The sequence below is a fragment of the Archocentrus centrarchus genome, chromosome 19, assembly GCF_007364275.1.
Source record: "Archocentrus centrarchus isolate MPI-CPG fArcCen1 chromosome 19, fArcCen1, whole genome shotgun sequence".
Lineage (NCBI taxonomy): Eukaryota > Metazoa > Chordata > Actinopteri > Cichliformes > Cichlidae > Archocentrus > Archocentrus centrarchus.
This window is the reverse complement of record NC_044364.1, coordinates 12434201-12450655: the sequence shown is the minus strand read 5'-3', so window position 1 is coordinate 12450655 and position 16455 is coordinate 12434201. Positions and strand designations below refer to the sequence as shown.

The 16455-nt window shown below is 38.7% G+C and overlaps 1 protein-coding gene across 4 annotated transcripts; it reads left to right on the top strand.

Annotated features, from left to right (window-relative positions):
- Positions 1 to 944: 944 nt before the first annotated feature.
- On the top strand, positions 945 to 8674 carry casp7 (caspase 7, apoptosis-related cysteine peptidase). Of its 4 annotated transcripts, none has more exons than XM_030755166.1 (7): positions 945 to 1067; positions 1417 to 1540; positions 5069 to 5220; positions 5311 to 5439; positions 5878 to 6053; positions 6313 to 6451; positions 7697 to 8674. In XM_030755166.1, exons 2-7 carry the CDS (start codon positions 1422 to 1424, stop codon positions 7921 to 7923), a joined length of 942 nt encoding a protein of 313 aa, XP_030611026.1. In that variant the 5' UTR covers positions 945 to 1067; positions 1417 to 1421; the 3' UTR covers positions 7924 to 8674. The 4 variants fall into 4 exon arrangements, with proteins under 4 accessions (XP_030611026.1, XP_030611029.1, XP_030611030.1 ...); XM_030755169.1 differs by having other exon boundaries at positions 955 to 1019; XM_030755170.1 differs by having other exon boundaries at positions 969 to 1019; positions 1422 to 1540.
- Positions 8675 to 16455: the final 7781 nt, after the last annotated feature.

The window sequence follows — 16455 nt, the reverse complement described above, 5'->3', positions numbered from 1 at the left end:
TGTTTTCGTGGGTGTGACACACTCACTTTAGACTTTTCTTTGGTTTGTCTGTGTTGTAGTTATTTCTAAGTTAAGACACACGTTGGTTATAGGTTAGCACTTAGTTTCATTGTTTTTAGGTTATGATCAATAAATGGGTTGTGCTGTGTGGATCTTCCTTCTTAACAGTGGACTTAAAAGTGGGACAACACTATAGAAATGAAACTTTGATATAACTTAAGAGTTGTCAGTGTACAGCTTGTATAGCAGTGTACATTTACTGTCTTCTTAAAATAACACACATCCATTAATGCCCAAATTAAAATTAAATTAATGTCTCTCTCGCTGGCGAAGAGGCGCGGCGGCTGTAAGTACACACGAGACGGTGGAAATTTTCCTTCTACCGTATCCTAACGTAACTTCCTTGTTCCGCCGTGAGAATTAGTCAACATTTGTTCCGTGTGGCTTTTCTCCCTGGTCGCGCCCCACCTGTCATGAGCCTGTGCCTCACCGTTTGAGAAACACTGCATTAATGGCTGTGTGATGAGTTATTTTCAGAAGACAGCAAACCTATTCTGCTATACAAGCTGTACTGTACACTGACTACTCTCTATATAAGTTATAATATATAAGTTATCTATATATAAGTTATCTATAAGTTATATCAAAGTTTCATTTCTATAGTGCTGTCCCATGAAAAGATACAATAAAATATTTACAGAAATGTGAGGGGTGTACTCACTTTTGTGAGATACTGTGCATACCCTACATAGATAATTAGATTTCTACTGTATTGCGTTTTAATTCATAATATAAAATATGCGAATATACAGTTTGACCAGTTTAGTTGATCAGGTAAAAGTTGCAACTTACGTTCAAGCTTTTGTCACTCTAAATTGTGCAGTAGGAGGGACGCAGCGCAGTGACGCAGTTACGCAGCTTCGAGAACTCATAGCAAACTTGAGCTTTCTGTTTCTCTCACAACGAAGAAGAAACAGAAACTGTTTAGAGACACTTTGGAGAAGGAAAAGTGGTCATAGGTAACTTTTGTGTTACAGCAAAGCTTGCATAACACATTACGATTGAGCGTAAGTTCAGTCCTGTGTTTCCGTTTCTTTAAGTTTAATTAAACTAAATAAAACGTTCATTTATTTATTTGTTTTTAGCTAACTCATTTTTTGCTATATGCTAACCAGACACAAAGCTAACTAGTTGCATTTAACATCTGAAGTTATTAAATGTTAATTTAAGCAATCTAAATTCAAAACTACGCTAGCTTCATGCTGTAGAAATACAGTATAAGTTTCCGTTTCCAAATCGCTGAGGTGGCTCCGAAGAAGGTTGAGGAAATTAGGAAAACTTGCCTTACTATGCAGTTGTTTTAAATGTAAAGTACGGAAAGCAAACCATAACATAATGTTCGGTATGTGTGTTAAGTGAAGATGGCTCGACACGCTGGTGAACCCACTGAATTTGGAGATGACTGTGAGGAAGAGAGTCCGAAGAAAGACGAACTAGACGCCAAACCTGACCGCAAAGCGAGATTTCTGCTGTTTGGGAGGTGACTTCCTTTTTATTGTATCCAAATATGAAAACCAATAAACCCTGGAGGGTTAAAAGTCACACAATTTGCTCCATGAAAACAAACTCAATTCATATAGTTCTCATAATTTATATAATGTAATAATATGTGTGTTATGCTATACGTTTCGCTTTCATTATTACTCATTTACAAGGTCTGTGTTAATTTAATATGGTTATAGCACAATAAGATACAACTCTGGACACTTTGTTAGATACACCTTTCTAGCACTGGGTTGGACCCACTTTCCTTTGAGAACTGCCTTAATTCTTGCATAGATTCAACAAAGTGCTGGAAAAATCCTCAGAGATTTTGGTCCATATTGACATCATAGCGTTACACAGTTGCTGTTTATTTGTTGGTTGCACATCCATAACTCACCACATCCCAAAGATGGATTGAGATTGGATGACTGCGGAGGCTATTTGAGGACACTGAACTAATTTTCATGTTCAAGAAACCAGTTTGAGATGATGTGAGTTTTCTGACATGGAAGCAGCCATCAGAAGATGGGTACACTGTGATCAGGGATGAACATGGTCAGTAACAGTACTCGGGTAAGCTGTGGCGTTTAAACAGTGATCAGTTGGTACTAAAGGGCCTTGTGTGACAAGAAAATATCCCACACCATTACACCAGCAGCAGCCTGAACTGTTGATACAAGGCAGGATGGAGCCATGCTTTCATGTTATTTATTCTGACCCTACCATTTGAATGTGGTAGGTGAAATCGAGATTCACAGACCAGGCAACGTTTTTCCAGTCTTCTGTTGTCCAATTTTAAGTGGGCCGTGTGAACTGTAGCCTCAGTTTCCTGTGCTTAGCTGAAAGGAGTGGCACCTGGTGTGGTCTTTTGCGACTGTAACCCATCTGCTTTGAGGTCAGATATGTTCTTCTGTGTACCTTGATTGTGATGAGTGGTTATTTGAGTTACTTCCTATCAGCTTGAAGCAGTCTTACCATTCTCATCTGACCTCTGATATCAACAAGTCTTTTTCACTGCCACTCACTGGATATTTTCTCCTTTTTTGGACCGTTCTCCGTAAACCCTAGAGATGGTTGTGTGGGAAAATTCCAGCAGATCTGCTGGTTCTGAAATACTCAGACCAGCCCATCTGCCACCAATAACCATGCCAGATTTAGCCACCTAAATCACCTTTCTTCCCCAATCTGATGCTCGGTTTGAATTTCAGCAGATTGACTTGACCATGACTACATACATACATACATACATACCTGAGTTCCTGCCTTGTGACTGGTTGGTTGTCCATAACCTGACAGTCACAAGTTGCCTTTCTTTCTTTCTTTCTTAGTTCTTCCCAACTATATATGCACACAGGGATCTTACAGTACAAACACACCATTACACATAAACATAACAAGCGAGTAACAGTACTGTGGTGATAAACCACTTCCACATAAGATTTATCTTCACAACCACACAGTTATTTATGGAGTTTTCACACTGAGAAAAGACCACACACACAGCCACGCACCCTCAGTGTGGTCCTGGATTCTGTACATGAAGGTGACTGTGGTTTCACAGCTAATCAAAACCTTAAAAAAAAAACAGACTGTAAAAATACCCTTGATTTTACACAGTGACCTGGTTTTGAATAGCCCAATTAAGGTAATGGGGCACAGAATGTGAAATCAATCTTCAGTCTAATTCAGGGACAGAGGTCAGTCCTCAAGTGGTTTCTCAAAATTAGACCACAGCAGAGTCTAAAATCATCTAAAATGTGAATTCATTTTATTTATAACAGTATCTCTGTTTTGTAAACTCATAATTGACATGAAGGACTGTTTATTCCAGTCTCACTCACAAGGTGGCACTCTGGGCCTTTTTAGTGGAGGAGTATGAAGTATGGCAGCCATTATTTACCTTTAGACACTGGTAATCAAGCCTGTGTGCTCTGTCTGGAATTTAGATTCTTACCCAAAAATGTCAAGACAGCAATAGATGATATAAAAATAGTATATTAAGGAGTTATCATATGGTTGAATGGTTAAACAATAAACAACGTGCCTAATCTGCTGAGTGGTTTGCGTCTTTCACTGCAACGTGGAGAATCAGCTTATCAGAAAACTGATTGCAACCTTGGGTGTGGGTATTTTTCAGTGGAAGAGGGACAGTCATCAGGTTGTGGTGCTGTCTGTAAAATCATGTTGTATAATGTCATAAAGATGATGATAGGTGCCTCTACTTTTTGAACTTTGAAAACAGTATGAATATCCATATAGGTGGATTCTGGACCTGTCAGCAGAGGAACTACTTGTTGCCCTGTCTGACCTCAGCAGGGCGAGCGAGGCACAGGGGCCATGTGTGAATAGGCCTTTAGAAAGCACTGGTGGGATGGCGAGGTTGCTGACTCAGGGGGCTCACAGTGCGCCGCCCCTGTCCTCAGCACCTGCTAGCCCAGTCAGGTCTCCATCAGTACAGAGAGCATGTCAGTATCCTAGCACACAACCAAAAATTAAGCTTCCAGGTCTGCAGAAACTTACTTTTTTGTGGGGGAAAAAAAGACACAAGACAAAACCAACGCATTTCAGATGCAGAGTGGCGTAGCGCTTAATGACGAACCCAGGTAAGATAGATGCAACGGCCTCCTATACCTCTTGACTGTCCTCCTGCTGTACCTGCCGTGCAGCTCTTTGCGCATCCTCATGCAATTGTTTGTTGCAGTATGTCGGCACAATTTGGAAGTGGGAGGGGGCTTGAAAAAGTTCTGGATCACATGTTTGTTCGAATATGGCCGGGCAGCCTGTGAGCGTATATGCAGGAGACTTTTGGTACACGTTGCTGTGTATTGTTCCTGTGCTTGAGTAAGCTGATGACGAGGCTCTTCTGGAACAAGCCTGGATTTTGTGAGCCGCTAACGGGTCACTGTTGGCTTAGCTATCTGGATGGATCTTGTGAAGAATGGAAATATGACAGGTGTGTGAGAATTACCACTCGTGGAGGATTTCCTCTTGCTCAGTATACATTGATGGGTTTTTTAAATTTTCCACGCTAAACCAAAATGGCCTAGTTTCTTTTTTAATCTTCCTTTGGATTTCTGCAACCAACTTTGGCCGTGACTTTAATGCCTTATTTGGAAATGTATGTACTCGTTGGTTTCTGAGTAAGTGGTTCAGGTTGTTTTCCATTTTCAGTTTTATGTGTGTTACTTGTTTTGAAAGATTTACTTAAGTAATCTTTTGACCTTAAATTGACAACATTTCACGTGCATGAAATTACTGTACACTGTAATATCATGCAGGTGATATTTTCTAGACAACATTTCGCCTGCATGGTATTACAGTGTACAGTAAAAGTTATCATTTTGAAAGCTTTAACTGAGTTTACAAGCTTAATTTGAGATCGTGTTTCCTCCCTAATTGTGTGTGTTTTTTAATTTCATGTCAGTTAATTAAGTGGGAGTCTTTTCATAGGTCAGCAAACTTGAAGCTGTTTTGTGTAATATAATGCAGCAAAATTTTATTTTTAACTGTCTTTGAATACAAGTAAGAAGAATAAGGATGGCCAGATGCGGGAGCAGGACTACTCTTCTGAAAGCCATTACAGAATTGTTTCACCAACATTCCAGTATAAGATGAGCCACCGGCGAGTGGGAAAGTGCATCATCATCAATAACAAAAACTTTGATGAAAAGACAGGTATAGCAAACTTCACTCAAACATGCGAATTGAGTTTGGCTCAGTGTTATTGCGTAATGAGTTTGTATTTCAAGTATTCTTTCTTGACAGGGATGAATGTACGCAATGGCACGGATCGAGATGCAGGCGAGCTTTACAAGTGCTTCAAGAATCTGGGCTTTGATGTTTTCCTTTACAATGATCAGACATGTGAGAAGATGGAGCGTCTTCTCAGAGAGGGTAAGAAGTGCCATCCTCTGTCATGTCATGTAAATGCCTGGCCTTTTTTTTTAATTTTCCTTTTTGCTGTGATGGTGTTTTATATTTAATCTACAGATTTAAAGGTATTGTAAGCACAGATTGTCATTTGTAAGCAACAGTAGTTAACAGAAGGTTAGTGCCATCAAGTTTATTATTTATCAGTCCAAAGTGCTCACTGGCATATTGCAAATTTTTGATGGGCTGCATTTTAATGACTCCAGTAACTCGAAATCATACTGTATCACTGAAATGTGTAACTTAGCTGAAACATCAAATTCATCAAAGGACTAAAGGCTAAATAAACTTCAGACTGAACCATTAAGCGACTGACATTACTCATTAATCTAGAGAGGTTTAACGGGGCCTGAGCCGAGCTAAGAGTTTAGTGTTTTTTTTGTGTGTGTGTTTGTGGATCAGCCTCAGAAGAAGACCATAGTGACAGCTCATGTTTCGCCTGTATCCTGCTAAGCCACGGTGAGGAAGGCATGATCTACGGCACAGACGGAGCCATGCCCATCAAGACGATGACCTCGCTGTTCAGGGGGGACATGTGCAAAAGCTTAGTGGGAAAGCCAAAACTCTTCTTCATCCAGGTGTGCAGTTCACAAGGCTTTATAAATGATTGTGTGATTAAAATCTTTTATTGTAACAAATAGTAGTGTTACAGATTTTTTTTTTTTTTTTTGCTACTATTGACCCAAATAGGCAGTTTGAACAGTTTTTGCTGTGGAAATAGGTAAATTTGGCTCATCCCAGCTTTTAAAAACAGTTAATTTTGAATTGCTTCACCAGGTCATCGATGAGAAAGCTACTCAGGATCACAATGAAATGTCATTTCATTTACTTCACCAGGCTTGTAGGGGTTCAGAATTTGATGATGGTATACAGACAGATTCAGGTCCACCAAACGATGCCCTCGAGACAGATGCAAATCCAAGACATAAGATCCCTGTAGAGGCTGATTTCCTCTTTGCCTACTCCACTGTGCCAGGTAATTCTGAAATCACAGTTTAAATAATATATTTTTGCCAAATAAATCCTTACACTTAAAATGACATTGATGTGTCGGTAAAATACAGATGAGGACAGAATTATTAGCCCACCTATGAAAATTTAATTGGGCTTCAGTTCACCGCACAGATTTTCAATGGGATTCAAGTCACGGCTTTGTGCAAGCCAGTCAATAACGTTCACTTTGGTCTTTTGGAGGTAGCTTTTCACCAGCAGTGACATATGTCACGTTTAGGGCTGCAACGATTAGTCGACATTGTCGACAATAATCAACAATAAAAATAGTTGATGACGAATTGAATTCTTGATAATAGTCGTTTTTTATTACTGATGATTTTTTTTTTTCTTCCTGTACGCTATCTCTGGCGAGCTTGTTTAGTCATACTGGTGAAACTGTGCCAACTTTGGTTTACAGGGAAGAAAAAGTACTATATTTTTTTATGGTTGGAAAAATGGACCCTTAAATTTATATCAGCAGCAAACCTGATTAAAATTTTTGAATGAAGTATCCATCTTCCGTGTGTTTACCACCACATTTTAAACAACCTTATGCTTAATGTAAAATCTGATAGCTAAATAAGTGCCATTTCATAATTATGTGATTCATAATCCGATTAGTCAACTAATCATTTCAATAGTCGATGACTGATCGACTATTAAAATAGTCATTAGCTGCAGCCCTAGTCACGTTGGAAGACAAAGTGGCAACCCAAACCCATTTTTCCTGCTGACTGCTTCAGGTCTTCTCATATCCTCCTTTCTTTATGATTCCTTCCACCTTGATGAGATTCCCAGTTCCAGACACAATGAAACATCCCCAAAGCATAATATTCCCACTACCATGTTTCACTGTGGGCACGGTGTTCTTTAGATTTTATGTCTCTTCCATCTTTCTCCGAACATAAGCAGCGCCTCTATGGCTAAAGAGCTCTAGTTTCATCTCAGCTCACCAAAGGACCAAAAGTACCAAAGGTTGTGCTTTCAGTAAAGTATAATCTTTCTCCAGGTTGTCCTTAGCATGCTTTAATAAGGAAACTTGTATGTTTAAAAATGCTATGTTGAAAATCCCTTGCTCTGTTAAAAAAGCACATGGGAAAATTTTGACAAAACCTTTAAATTTCATAGAGGGGCTAATAATTTTGTCCTCATTTGTATATAGTAGTGGAGTAGCATATACTAAAGAGTCCAGTTTTATTACTGACTGATGATGGTGATTGTATTTCAGGATATTATTCATGGAGGAACCCTGGACGTGGCTCCTGGTTTGTCCAGGCACTCTGCAACGTCCTGAATGAGTTTGGAAAGCAGCTGGAGATAATGCAGATCCTGACACGGGTCAATTACATGGTGGCCACCAGCTTTGAGTCCTGGTCTGAAGACCCCCGCTTCAGCGAGAAGAAGCAGATTCCCTGTGTGGTCTCGATGCTGACGAAAGAACTTTATTTCAATTGACCGCCCACCTACCTAACTGCAATGACACCACAGACTGACCGATTGACTGACTAGACTGACTTGACTTACTGTCAGCATTCAGGGACGATTCAGGCCTGGCCGGACGCTGCACATTTCAAGCACAGATGACATTTTACATGTGGACTCGGGGCCGAAAAGCACTATGTGGGGGAAAAAACCATTACAGTGGCACACAGCGTTCATGTTTTGATAGTGAAACTTCTTCCTCTTTCAGGTTCTTCCACTTCTTCAGAATAATGGTGTCACATTTGATCTGATCTTTGTCGGCAGGCGTGAATTATCCATGTTATTCTACTAGCCCAGAAAATTTGCTGCTAGGTTTTGTGGGTTTATAGAATCGTCTGAGTATACGTCTCTCTATTTTCCAGCATTTGCAGTAGATGTTGAAAGGGACTGTATCCTATGAACACGGGCAAGCAAGGATGGGCAAAAGTTGGCTTTTGGTATTTTAAGAGTCTCACCAGAAAAAAACATCTTGTCATTTTGATTGATCTAATATGATTTGAAAAACAAAATTAAGCCCCTTTTAAGATACACTAGGCAATTTATAGAAATCTTCATTAGGAAACTGAGATGAGTGATTACAAGAACTTTGATTGCTGTAGGAGTGCTGAGGGACCTGTCTTGATTGCAGACCCTGTGCAATGAATTGTTAAAGAGGAAAAAGCATTGGAAAATGGATTTGATCATTTTCAGCTACCTTTATTTTAATGTTTCTGCTGTCAATTGTCAAAAAAAAAAGAGAGACAAAAGAAAAGATAACACTCCTCTGGGCAGAAACACATCAGTGCTCTTGCCAAAGGCTCAGTGTCACAGCCTTCCTAGCAAGTTTAAGTTGGTAGCAGAATGCTGGTATCCTCAGGATCTTTAATGTACATGAAATGGGTAAATGTCACGTTAATTTCATATCCGTAGTGGTTAGGAAGATGTGATCTTTTGCTGTGTAGTGATTAGTTCAGTGAGGTTTTGGGTCAAGTGCACAATATAGAGTCCACCCCATTAAAAACCAGGATCATTTTACCACTATTCTTAATGTGATGTTGAAGACTTCATTTGTTTAAGCTTGAATAAGTAAATTATTAAGCATTATTATGCACTTATTAGTCAGAGTCCAAAAAATAGTGTTATGAATTTCCCTTTTTTAGCTTTAGAGTTAGATATTCTTTTTTAATATCGTTACTAAGTAACGAAATAAATTCTGTATGATTAGAACACCAGTTAGACAACTTAGGAATGTCTAAAGCTGTGTTATAATTTTGGGAAATGTCATAGTCTTAAGCCTAGAGCACAAATGCCAAATCATTTTACTGTATACTGGTGTTGCGTATTCTCTTAACATACACTACATAGTAGTCAGCGAATAACTAGCAGTGTCATACTAACTGTAAAAGTTGTGATTGGCTTTAGAATTTGATTTGAAAACCCCAAATCTCTAATTCATAAACAGTTGAATTAATTCAATTACATTTGCTGACAATCATTACAACTTAAACAAAGTTTGTTTCTGCAAATATGATGTTTTTGTCCCAAAGTCTTTCGATTACAAAGGCAGCTATTACTGACAGTCTGAATATGCACACTCCACATGTCCACAATGCTCAGTCTCACTGTTTCTGCAAGGTTTTTACATAATTCATATAACTGCATGTATCGGTAACTTAGGAGGAAAGTTCAGCGCTTGCTTTTATTTATTGATATGCTTTCCCCCCTTATTTTTTATCAGGGTGACGTCCCCCACCCTTGTCCATTACACACACAGCTGTTAAATCCTCTCAACACATGGATCTTGTGATCTACGATGTGGTGCCCTAATTGTGCTGAAAGGAGTTTTTGCTCCACTTGTTTTGGAATGGAATTGAAAAAGGGGGTAAAAAAAAATATGTTTAGGGGTAAAATTTTAAATGCTTTCAGGTTTTAAATGCTGTTGTCCTCAGGAATATATTTGAAAAGATTTGGGAAAATGAATGAATGAATGATATATATTTTTTAATTTGAGGCAATATGTTGTTTAAATAATTTCAGATCAGAGGAATGCTCATGTAACCAGTTTATCATATTAAACTTACACAATTTCTTGTGTAATGTAGTCTGTATCATTTGTCTTGCACATCTGTAAACAGACCATATTGAAAACTATGTTTTCTTGTAGGAAGGTACTTAACAATACACACAAATAAATTCTGAAGTCAGTGGGAATTTAAAAATATTTCCATGTAAGTGTTCAGTTAAAATTAGTGATTCATGCTTGTAATAGTAGTAGACAACTTTCTGCTTTACACTTCAAATATCAGAATGGATATTAAAGCTTTTTAAAACATTTCTCATTGTCATTAAAATCTTAAAATCCTTTTTCTGAATCAGGTTTGTCAAACAGACAAATAGTGGCCTGGCAAAGTGTCGATTCTGGCCCATTGGATGGCTTTGCAAACTGAAAAGTACAGAGAGGGAGGGGCCAAGTTTTGGGCCATTTACTGTATTTCCTGCCAGGAAGCATTGTCTCATTAGCATGGTTGTACATCTTCTTCATTTAATCGAAGCCAAAGGTCTGAATTATTTCCTTACTGATAAACACCATGGCAATGGCCTCCCAAACCAGTAAAGCCACTATGACCCATTTCTTTGAATTATGAGAGTATCAGTTTGATTAATAACTGAATATGGATGAGCTGTTGATAATGTTTTTATTTCCCTTGAGTCAACTCAGGCTATTTTTTTTTCTAAATGAGGTGTTTAGTACATTTGGAAGTTTTTTAGAATGGGGTGAATTTTAACCCTGATTTTCATATACTGGCTCATCTGCAATAAAAAATAAAATTTGAAAATAATCACTTTGCTACATTTAGACATACAGTACTGTGGAAAAATTGTGAGCCATCCCTCATTTCTTTATATTTCTTTCTTTGTTTTGTTAAAGACTTAACACTGGCCTACAGTATGAACCATTTAAGCATAAAAAAGGCACCTAACTCTTGGGACAAATTAGTGTTGTGTCTACATGTAACAGACAAACTCTAGGCACTAGCCTGTCACATTCAATGAAAAATGCCAACGATAACAGTTTGACAAGCATAAAATAATGTTTTTGCGGAATGTCCTTAAGAAATAGTAGAAAATCCAGCAAAGAGCAGACAAAAGACCTGAGAGATGCATCTGGATGCATCAAGACACTATTCTTAAAGAAGTGAAATGTGGAGAAAAGGCTGAGTTATGCCAAATTACACAGGACCTGGACTGAAAATAAGTGGCAACAGGTCTGATGGAGTGACAAATAGAAATTTAGAACTTGGTTCAAATTGTCAATATGCACAGAGGAGGGCAGGAGAGAGGTACAGCAGTGTAGTAGGCTCTGTCATAGTTTTGGGCTGCAATTTATCGAGTGGTGTTGGGGAAAATTGATGAAATTATGAATGCAGAGAAGCACCATCAGATTTTGGTCCAGCATGCAAGCGTGTGATTGCCAGCTTAATTTTTCAGCATGGCAATGATCCCAAACACACTGCCAATGCAGTAAAAGCATACCTGGATAGAAAAACACATAATGGAACACTATCGGTCATGGACTGGCTTCCCCAGAGCCCGAACCTCAGCATTATTGAAGCAATATGAGATCCCACATTGACAGAGAATAGAACAAAAGGCAGCTAACATCCAAAGAAGAGCTTTGAAATTTCACTTTGCCTTTGCCTATATTTAATTTTGCCATGTATGTTTGCACGTTTCAATAAATTGTTGCACGTACTTTCCATTTTCTTAACAGAATTTAAAGAAAAGAGGGATGGCTCAAGACTTTTGCACATTGCGTACTGCATATAAATACCAAAGCTGGTATGTACACACATGGATGACTGTAAATAAACAATGTGATCTTTAAATCTAAAACACTGATGCTTTAAAAATCCTGAGGTGGTGTAAACAGAATGTCAGATGACACTGTGCAAGACATCTCTGACCAACTGAAAGACAAAACTGAACAGAAAACTTATCAGGTACAGTAACTGTTCTCTGACGGGACTCTTTCGCACAGTGTGGTAATTCTGGCTGAACTCACAGCTGGCAATATTTTCTTTGTGACAGGAACTCAGGATCTGATAACCAACAATAGATTGATGGTAAGCTGTGTTCTCTTGAAGTCACCCATCTGGTCAGTCAGTCAGTTCCGGTGACTCAGAGATTCAGAGTTCACACAAAAGAGAGCATATAAAGAAGCAATGAGAAGCTAAAGAGGTGTTCTTAATATGCTTCAGTAAAAATGTAACCAGAGGTTTGTGGTTTAACATCATACTTGATCTAATTGCTAATCAACAAAGATGATTGATTTGTCACTCCACGCAGCAGGAAATGTTACATTTACTTTCCAGTAAGGAGAAACAGGCTGTGCGGTAAATAAAGTGGTCTAAGGTACCAGTAAACTGTACAACTTGAATTTCAGTGTCATCTCCCCTCTGGCATTTCCCTAAAAATATGTTTGGTATGTCTGTAAACTCTGGTCTGTTAAAGCATTCTGCTTTAAGTACCTATCGTATCGCACATGACTAATAAATGGCTCACACAAAGGTTTTTGAAGCAAGCTGCTATTTCAGAAAATGTGAATGTTTCTGCATCCTGTCAAAAGTATATGAAAGAACACATGTTAATGATATTTAATACAAGTAAAAGAGATATACTGTACATCAGCAGCACCAATGAAAGGAAATGAAAAGACTAGAATGAAGAAATTTTTTTGTTTTATTTTGCTTGAAGAACCAAAAAAACAACTATTAAAAATATTTACTTGCAAACATTTTGTGCTGAAGCACTAAACAGTCGACTTATTAATGAAATATCTAATCTAATGAATTTAATAGTTAATGTAAGCTAATACATTTTCTAATCTAACTGCACCTCTTCATGAATTGCTCCATTTGCTTTCCCAGTTGACAGCAGGAGGTTAGTTGGCAGGGTCACCTTGCCCTTGGTAGGGTTTTCCAAGGCAAACTGCTCCTGGGGGAGGAGCCAGACCAAGAGTGATTCATAACAGCTCTATGAAGAAGTAAACAACCTAGAAACCTTGCCCATAATAGGGACACCAGGTCTCTGCCCTGAAACCAGCCTGGAAGAAGTGCTCTTCAGTGAGTGTGTGGTGGTGAGGCTGGGCTCACATTCTTGTGAGTTCAGGCTGACTCCTAAATACCAAAATTGGCTTTAGGGATATGGAACATAACTTGAGAAATAGATACAGACAAATTCACAACAATTGATAGCAAAGGTCCGGGAGTCTATGTGTGTTTTGTTGACTTATAGAAGTTATGGGGTATGTGTTATCAGTGTTGCAAGCTATTTGATCACAGTACAATTTTTGTGAGAGCACTGCAAAAAGGATAAGTAGAAGAAAATGGATGATGGAGGGATGGAAGTCACACTCATGCGTGGCAGTCATTGAACTCCTCCAGTGCTGCCTTTTGTCAAGGAACTTCTTGCTGGGTTGGTGGTTAAGTAGTCTTGGGATCATATTTTTGCTTTTTGTAAATAATGTAGTCTTGTTCATTTCATTGAGTAGCTTGCATTGAGTCAGTTTGCAGTCTAGTGTGAAGTGCAAGGGATGAAGGCTCATAGACCATCAGGGCAGGAGGGTCTCGGAGCACATTTGCTGCTGTTCCGTCCCAAAATGAGCCCTTTTTTTTATTAATATTATTATATATTTTATATACAAAATCAAACTCTTCCTTCTAAGAGTAGCAACAAAAGCAAAAAGTAGTATAAAGTAGTATAAACAAATCCCAGCAAGTAATTGGTATTGTATTGCATTTTTACTGAGACCCAAACACTTAAAAGTCAAACAGAGTAATAGAATTACTGTTATCTTCACCTGCCTAGCTGCCAGTTTCTTTATCCTAATGGCAATAACCTCTCTTTTCCTCTGCAGGTGCTACTGATGTTTCAGAAGTAGTTTCTTTGAAACACACAGGGGCAAAAATCAAAAGAAAGAGTTCAAGAACTGGCAAAGTCATTGAAAAGTCTTCTTTAAAAGTAGCCAAAGTAGATGCGCTTGCATCATTTCTGGCAAATTTTACTATTCTGCATAGAAGTACCACTTGAATTTGACTAACCATTGGCAGCACAACTGCAAGGGCTTTAATAGAACTGCCACTGATCTGAATGCTTTGTTGTCAAAGAAGGGAAGGATAGGGTGGATATATGCCACCTACTGCCTCCACTTCTTTCCAGGATGTCCCTTGTTTTATTAAGGAGAGACCACAAATCCACACTTTAAAGACATGAAGGTTTCCCACAAATATTGTCAAACAGAGGGTTAAACTGTCAGAGATGCTGAAGAGTGATTTCATGCCCTACTAATCATGAAGCCCCTAGGAGCTCTATTAATACCAGCCTGACACTGGCCTTGATGTATGTGTGAGAGTGCTTGTGACCCACATGCACATTTCAAGTAGTTTGTGAAGTTTTTGAGACATGGATGGTGCTTTGAAGCTCATGGACATTTCTATACTTGGTGCTTATTCATTTATATATCAAGCCTGTATGTGAGCGTGTGTTGCCTGAGAACATTAAATTAGTCTTGCTGATGCCTGTTTAAAATGCTTGCCATGACCCAGGACCTTCTACATTTGTCACACAAATGGTTCAGCAGAGAAACACTCGATGCACCAAAAGCAGCTCACTCCAGTACTTAGAATGACGTCAGGTTTCGGTCATTCTAACGTCACAGCACATACACAGAATACACCTGAAACCTAACATTTCTGGATCAGTCTGACCTGTCTCTTCTTGGCATATTGCTAGTCAGGGGACACATAAGAAGTGGCATAACACTGCAGGGCTGCGTGCCTCCCCCCCCCGAGAGCTACACCAGCTGTGATCTCTGATTTGCATGCAATGCATGGAAGCTCATTTCTGAAACAGATTTCTCAAAGCCACTGTTTGCACGTCATTTCATATTTTTTGATTTTACCTCCCACACACCTGAAATTAGCTTTTACAAACAGTGTACAAATTATTTTATAAGTGGCTAAATAAACGTCTATTTGCGCAATTAAAAGTGAAGATAGAACACAGATTGAAGATGGATGTATTCATGTAACACACTGTATGCCTTCATAGGAACACAGATGTATTGTAGACATTTTGCATAATGTGTAAGATAATTGTATGTAGTAAAAACTGTGAGCATTTGTAAAATAGGGGGAAAAAATACATGCACAAAGACAAAAAATGGGGCAGGTGCTGGGTTGAAAGTGTTATCACATGAAATCCATCATGGTTCGCAATCCATCATGGTAGCTGTAGCTGGTTGGAAGCACCTCTTCCTAACAGGTGCACATGAAGCTGGTGTTACAGCTACCATGATGCAATGAAAAGGTAAACCTGGAACCACATGTACAGTGTTCTGAAAAGGTATCTGTTCCCTTCCAGATTTTTTTTTATATCTCTCGGCTGGAGGTGGCTGGGGAGAGGGAAACCTGGGCTTCTCTGCTTAGGCTCCTGCCCCTGCGACCCAGCCCTGGATAAGTGGAAGAGAATGGATGGATGGATGGATTTTATTATAAGACAAAGATAAACCTAGTAAATATAAAATACTTTTTTTAAAATGATGATTTCATTTATTAAAGGAGAAAAAAACTATTAAATTCAATTCTGGATTTAACAGGGAACCAATAAAGAAAAGTCAGTATGGGAGAAATATGGATTTTTCTTTGATCAACTGAAGGCTTTTTAGGACAACCTGATAGTAATGAATTATAATAGTCCAACCTAGAAGTAATAAATGCATAAGCCAGCTTTGCAGCATCACTCTGAGACTGGACGCTTCTAATTTAGGAGATAATGAATGATGGGAGTGATAGATATTTGTTTAATATGCACACTGAAGGACAAAATGACCCCAAGATTTCTTCACAGTGTTACTGGAGGCCGAGGTAATGCAATCTAAAAAAAAAAAAAAATCTGGTTAGATGCCATGTTTCTAAGATTTTAGGGCCAGGGACAACAGCCTCAGTTTTCTCTGAATTTAGAGGTAGGAAATTAGAGGTCATCCAGAACTTTGTGTCTTTAGAAGTAGAAGTAGAATGCCTTTATTGTCATTATACAGGATGTACAATTAGATTGTGTCTTTAAGACATTCCTGCAGTTTAACTAATTGATTTCTATCATCTGGCTTCCCGGATAAATATAGCTGGATATCCTCTGCATAGCAAAGTAAAATGTATGTGGAGTTTTCTAATATTATTGCCTAAAGGAAACATGTATAATGTAAAAAGTATAGGTCTGAGCACAGAACCCTGTGGAACTCCGTAACTTTAGTGTGTGTGAAGAAGAACTACAAAGCAAATGCTAGATTTTGACAGCTGAAGGATTTCCAGTTAGCAGATCCAAGGCTCCAATAGAGACAGGTCCACAGATTGATCCCTCCACAGGGTAATTTCTCTCTCTGTCAGTCAGGCAGTTCTTATAGAAGGAGCTAACCTCACTGTTTCCAGATTAACAGTCAGGTGTTAACTGAAGGTCTTCCTTCCTTTT